The 6,619-nt window shown below is 36.7% G+C and overlaps 1 protein-coding gene across 1 annotated transcript; it reads right to left on the bottom strand.

Moving 5' to 3' along the window:
• Positions 1-4,576: 4,576 nt before the first annotated feature.
• Positions 4,577-4,942, bottom strand: LOC125352244 (histone H2B type 1-A-like). Its single transcript, XM_048347364.1, has one exon. The coding sequence runs from the start codon at positions 4,940-4,942 to the stop codon at positions 4,577-4,579; it is 366 nt and encodes a 121-aa protein (XP_048203321.1).
• Positions 4,943-6,619: the final 1,677 nt, after the last annotated feature.

The following is a 6,619-nucleotide window of genomic DNA, read 5'->3' as shown; positions in this document are numbered from 1 at the left end:
CTGTGACCACACTCAATAGGTACCCCAACTGTCCAAGGACTAGATAGATTATTTGGGCAAAAAGTAACTGGAAAATGTATCCCTCCTTACACAAAACCTGATGTAGCTTTTTCATAAGATATATTTTGACAGTAAATTTTGCATTACAAAATTTTATGTGCTCTTGTGCATATGGGATTTATTAATATCTGCTAACATTTTGTTTTATATGAAATATAAAATTGTGTGCTTTATTTTAATATTCTATGGACGCATTGTATTAACTTATTTTCATTTTAGTTTTCTGGCAGATTTAGTTAGATTGTGCATGCTTACAATGTTATCTGAAGAGAGTAAACTTTTACTGCTTCCTTGTAAATAATTCACTTCTAATTTCTTTTTCCTGAGTTCAGTGGTGTAGACCTTTACAATGAGAAATAAGGATAAAAATACATATTCCTGTCCCTAATTATGTTGAAGATTTTCTGCACTAGGACTGATTAAATGTATAACAAGGAAGAATTACACTGCTTATTAATAGTTTTAGACTAAGAATTGCTGTTGAGTTTTGTTAAATATCTTTTCAGCATCTTCGGATAGTCACAAATATGTCCTCAGATATATTGTAATGAGATATTTTACTAGGTTTCCTAATACTGAGTGAGCCTTTCATTCTTTTTATAAACCCTTGCTTGGGTGTCATATATTTTAATTTTAACCATAATTTAATATGTTGCTAAATTCTGCTTGCTAATGTATTATTTATGGTTTACAACCCAATGTTATAAACTAAGGCAATCTATAGTTTTCTTTTTTGTATGTAATGTCTTTTTATCAAACTTTTTATTCAATTTACCAAAATAATACAGAAGCTAGGTGAGGTTATAATCTAAAATTGTTTAAACAGCATTAGAAGTCTTTAATCTTTATTCTTCAGTAAAATGCATTTTGAATTTCATGACACCATTTAGTAATAGTTCTTTAATTTTCTCTATTTTTTTTAATAAAAGTATTCACTTAGAGTCACTAATATATTTTTTCAAGAAAATTATTAATGGAAAGTCCTTTAGAGATTAACAAATTCATCTCTATTGGTACTGTTATCATCATTGTACTTTCTGCAACTACATCTTCTTTAATGCCATTTATTTTCTATGTACATTCTTATATTTCACAAATTGCAGTTTGTTGATTAATGCTCTTAAAATATATTTGTTATACTTTTGCACTTATTTAACAGTTTTACTTGTTTCATATTTTTTTTTACTCTTTTTTCCCCTCAGAATGTATTTTTTCTGACTTGTTGGTTCATTTTTTTTCAATTAAAAATGTTCCTAGCTTCTTGAGTGGACGCTTTCTTTACAAAGGCTGCCCTTAAACTTCATGCTTTTGACATACATGAATTTTAATTACTGAAGTTTAGTTCAATAATACATTTCAACAACACAACTGGAATGTTAATTACTATGGAATATTAATGGTAGTTGAATAAATGATAAGCTTTACTGCTGTCTCTTTAATTCATAAGTTACTACACAAACAATGACAATCACATTACTTCTTGAAGTTTGTGAGTGGTATTTGTTGTTTATGTGAGTGTAGAATGTGTGTTGTTTTGGGAATTGTCTTAGAAGCAATACCTGTTCTACTTCATGGTTCTGCATTATCACTGACCAGAGAACAAAAGCCTATTTAGAAACCTCTGTGTGAAAATTACCACCATAATTCCTGAGCCCCTCCCCCCAAAAAAAGTTTTTCAGGAGAAGGAAAAAAGCAGTCCCTAAGAGGAAAATTTTAGGACCATAAGATAGACAAAGCAGGGGAAGGAACAGGGCCAAAGGGAACCAAGTCATGTTAAGTCTTCATAGCACAATGGCAGGTAAGCATTGCTAGCCTTTTAGTGTATATGTTATCTAAGAAAGCAATTGCAGTTTCAATCTTTTTCAAAAGTGTGTGTGCATGTGCACGTGCATGTGCATGTGCATGTGCGTGAATGCATGCCAGCATTGGGGCTTGAACTCAGGGTCTGGCCACCTTCCTTGGCCTTTTTGCTCAAGGCTTGGTGCTCTACCCCTTGAGCCACAGCTCCACTTGTGGCTTTTTGGCGAGTTAATTGAATATAAGAGTCTCAGGAAGTTTCCCAAACTGCAGTCCTCAGATATCAGCTTCCTGAATAGTTAGGATTACAACAAACATAAGCCACCACCTGGCTCAAAAACATTTTTTAGTGTCTTTCCTCCACTCTAAATATTTGCACATTGAATGTGTGTGTGTATGCACACGCAAGAGAACAGATAAAGGAGGGCTTTAGTATAATGGAGTTTACTTTCTATAATAGATGTAAAATACAGAGTGTCATTTCAGTTACTTATGAACAAAATGTTATACAGAAAACTTGAGGCTGGTTGCTTTCTATTAGACACTCAAGGAAGATTTGGACTGTCTGTAATTTTCTTAAAATATTTCTAAAATATTAGATAGTATAATGTATATTTTTTTCTGACTAAAGGCCAAGATAAAGCTTTGGGTCACTCTATTCATATGTGGCTGTAGTGTACCAAGGGGCCCTGCCCAAGTCTTTACCATGAGGCCCTGTGAATACACCATTGCTTGAGAACCAAGGTGTTTCTGGATGTATTTAACAATACTTAAATATGATCACCCTGGATTTTGGAGCAGGTCTTAAGTCCAATGATGAATCACCTCATCCGAGAAAGGAGAACACCGAACACAGCGATTCAGAGAAGAAATCACATGAGGTGGCAAAAAAGATTTCTGAAAAAGACAAATTTGTAAGAGCTTCATAACCACACTTTAAAACAACTTTATACAATTAAGTTAAATGGGTGAGAAATGCTTCATGATGCTGCTGCTCTGCATTTATAATGAATATATAAATGACCTGACAAAATAGAAGACTTAATCATGTTTGACATATCTTACTGAAGTCAATGCAACAAATTTCAGTAAAATTAGATATGTATTGATTATTGATTTTGAAAGAATAGAGCAAACTAATAGGGATAATAATCAAAGGGTGAAAAGTGTATATAAAAAATTGCATACCAAATTAACCAACTAATCAGATGTGTCTGGCTTCACTTTTAATAGTTCTTACCACTAGTCAGACACCACTTTGAAACAAGTAAGCTCTGTTTTGGAAAAGTACATTGATTTTGTTATGGGTGAAGTTCACTGGCTACCGCCCAATCATTCCTCCAGGTGTTAAACAAATCTGGCTGGAACCATTCAAGATCCAAACTTTCAGTCTGGTAATAGAAAGTAAGAAATCCTAGACATTTACATTTGAAAGCTTTTAACATTATTTTAAAATGCCAACTATGTTCTTTCTAAAAAATATATTTTTGTTTCTGTTTTGGCTCTGTAATGCTTTTAACCACATTTCAGGGAAGTGTGATTTGGGGTAGACTCATTACATTTCTTACATGTTTACTATGAAACCAAGATTTAGGTGACTGGTAATTGTTGGCTTTACAAAAATAATTAAAAATATAATTTTAAAAATAATTATTTAAAGCCTTTTGTTTTGTTTTCTAATATATTCTGTTTAACAAAAGATAGCAAACCATTGCTTGGAGTGTGCTGTGAACATAGCTTTTAAAAATTAAAATTGCAAAGAACATTTAAAAAAAATCGAACGCAGTGGTAAGTCAAAGGATACCAAGGATTTTAAGTTACCACCAAATGCCAGGAAAGTGTGATTCCTCCTGACCCTCTGGTTTTGCTAACAATGAAAGAATGTGTTTTGTTATCCAGACAGATATACTAACAAGTAGTATCAAAAGGGCTGGAAGGCATGGCTCAGTAATAAGAGTACCTATTCAGCAAAAGGCCTCCAACTCTATTATTTAAAAAAAGCAACAAGCGTATATAAAATATGAAGTTATTCATTTGTAGTTGTAGAAGCCCCAAAATGATAATATACACCATATAAAATAATCCTATCATAAAAGTGATAATTAAAAAAAATGAGTTAGTCGTTAGCCAAGTTGTTGAGTTCCAATACAAATCAACTGAAATAGCAATGTCAATCTAACCTCCAGAGTGGTATAAAGACCCCAGTAAAATGTACAGAGAACATCATCAGAGACCCTGGGTTAGCAAGCTGCAGTCATAGAAAACTTTCTTTTACACAACACAACCAATGTAAAGAAAATCAGTCTTAATGGCCCCCATGCTAGATTCCCCTAAGTTACTAAGGCTCCAGCTATAGGCCTTTTTGGCTCACTTTTCTGAAATAGGATTTTAATTACCAAAACCTAAAGGAAAGCTGTCACCCCCCTCCCTCCATCCCCACAGAAACCTGCATATAAAGCGATTCTTCTGAATTCACTTGATGTGAATTTTCACAGAAAATATATCTCAAGGTTAGAGTCAATGATATAGTTTTAGTCACAGGAGATATAAAAATGAGGCTGTCTTAAAAACAAGCTAAACCAGTTTATTACTTCAAGAAATGAGATTCAGTTACAAAACCAACCAGGTAAGTAACACAGCTTACAGCCCTTTAAAGAAAGTGTGGGTGGCTCTTAGAAGAGCCTTTGGGTTGTAAGTTCGTCTCGTGGCTGGACAGTTTTCACTGGGAGCGCTTGTGTTTGGCCACAGCCCTCTTGCACTCAGACACAGCTTTCTCGGCTAGCTCCTCCGGCAGCAGCAGGCGCACAGCTGTCTGGATCTCCTTGGAGGTGATGGCGCGTTTGTTGTAGTAAGCCAGGCGAGAGGCCTCATTTGCAATGCGATCAAAAGTGTCATTCACCAAAGCATTCATGATGCTCATGGCTTCTGAAGCGATTTCAGCCTGTGGATGTATCTGCTTCAGCAACTTGTAGATGGAAACAGACATCTCGGCAGCATCTCTGGCACTTTGGTCGTCCTCCCTTCGAATTTTGACTGCTTTCCTGAAGCCCTTTTTAGAAACATTCTTGGTCGTAAGGCCTGGCATTGTCACAACAGGCTCCGAGGTGAAGGTAACAAACTGCTGTCCCACAAGAGGAAAGCGCTCTATTTATAGGCGTGACACTCAAATGACGTCTTTTGCGTCTAACTTGTGACTGGACAATAGGAAGTATGCAAATGGGGTGATACACATGACGTCCTCTGATTGGGTAGATGGGTTGGCAGAAATCAGTTAAACCACAACTGCCATAATGGATACTTTTTTCCGTTATAACGGATATACCGTTGGGAAAACAACAGGAAAGGCACGCCCTGAACTCAAGTCCAGCTCGTCCTGGGAGAGCCTGAAGCCCCCCCATGGCTGTGGGCTCTGAAAGGGCCACTAGGCAGAGAGGATTGAGCATGGCGCCCTGGGAGATGTGGCTCACCTGCCCATGGAGATTCAGGAGCTGCTGGCAAGGCAGCCTCAACACAAGAAGGCCCAAGGCATTCACATGTGGGGTTAAGTCGTCCCCAAGGATGATGAGCTCAAGCCTTTGAGTGGTGGGGCCACCACCAGCTTGTTGAATGCCAGCATCTGCTTGTTCCATTCACGACACTTCATACCATGCAAACCCCAGTGAGTACCTTGAACTTGGAGAGGAAGAACAAGAAAAAACCCCAAAACTGAATGCCAAAGGTGCTTCTCATAACTTAGGTGGTTCACAAAAGAATTACGGAGAACTGTAATTTATGTTTCATCGACAATACATTTAATTGGCCATCACTTCCACAAACGAAGAGGACTGTAAGAAGAGTTCTGTCCTGATGGTGGGAGAATGTGAAAGGCATTCATTTTAGTGCTTGCAAATACTGACAGTTGAACTTGATTGTTGAGCAGCTGCTTCAAGTAGAGCAGTCCTGGAAGGCTACTGTTAGTGGAAAAGCCATTGTCCTTGGGGAAAAAGAGCAAATGGAGAGTAGAACATGCATGTATATATCTATATCTACATCTATAGATCTAATATAGATATTTCCTAAAAGAAAGAATGAAAACTTAAGAAATATGTGGAATACTATTAGGGGGCCCTTTGAGTATTTTAAGGAAGGTAGAGTTATACTGAATTATAAGATTGAAAAAAATAATTTTTTAAACTTATTTTTGGAGATCATGCCTATAGGATATTAAGCATCAAGCAGATCTCGACATCTAAGCTGCATGTTTTCTCAACTTCTAGCATGGATCTCCGAAGAATTCTAGGACGATTACATATCCTGAAATCTTAACACAGCCATGTTACACAAACAAAAAATTCCCAGCAGAGGAGGATCTTAGTCCCAGGTAGGCTTGAACAACAAAAAAAGTCCCTACCTCAAAAACTAAAGCAAATGAAAATGAGGGACGTGGCGATACTCATTACCTGACATAAATAACTAACCCTCTGTACCTGACCTTTACAACAACAATAAAAATATTTTTAAAAAAAGTAGAAAGGGCTAGACGTGTGTGGCTCAAGTGGTAAAGCTCTAGTTCAGCAAGGCAAGTCCCTGGAATTCTAACCCTAAATACCACTGCCAGCACCATCATATACACATACATACCTTTAATTAAGTGAAACCACAAATCATATGTTGAGTTTGTCCCCCAGGCTGGCTGGTGTGATGACCTGCCCCATGATCCTGCATCTGCTTCCCAGAAACTACTGAACCTAGAAAGTAATAAAGACTAATGGGGCTGGGGATA

Source organism: Perognathus longimembris, chromosome 6 (genome assembly GCF_023159225.1).
Source record: "Perognathus longimembris pacificus isolate PPM17 chromosome 6, ASM2315922v1, whole genome shotgun sequence".
NCBI lineage: Eukaryota > Metazoa > Chordata > Mammalia > Rodentia > Heteromyidae > Perognathus > Perognathus longimembris.
The sequence above is the reverse complement of the archived record's forward strand: the minus strand, read 5'-3'. Positions and strand labels throughout refer to the sequence as shown.

Coding starts and splice junctions, on each gene's coding strand:
- LOC125352244 (XM_048347364.1), bottom strand. CDS start 4,942: ATGCCAGGCCTTACGACCAAGAATGTTTCTAAAAAGGGCTTCAGGAAA.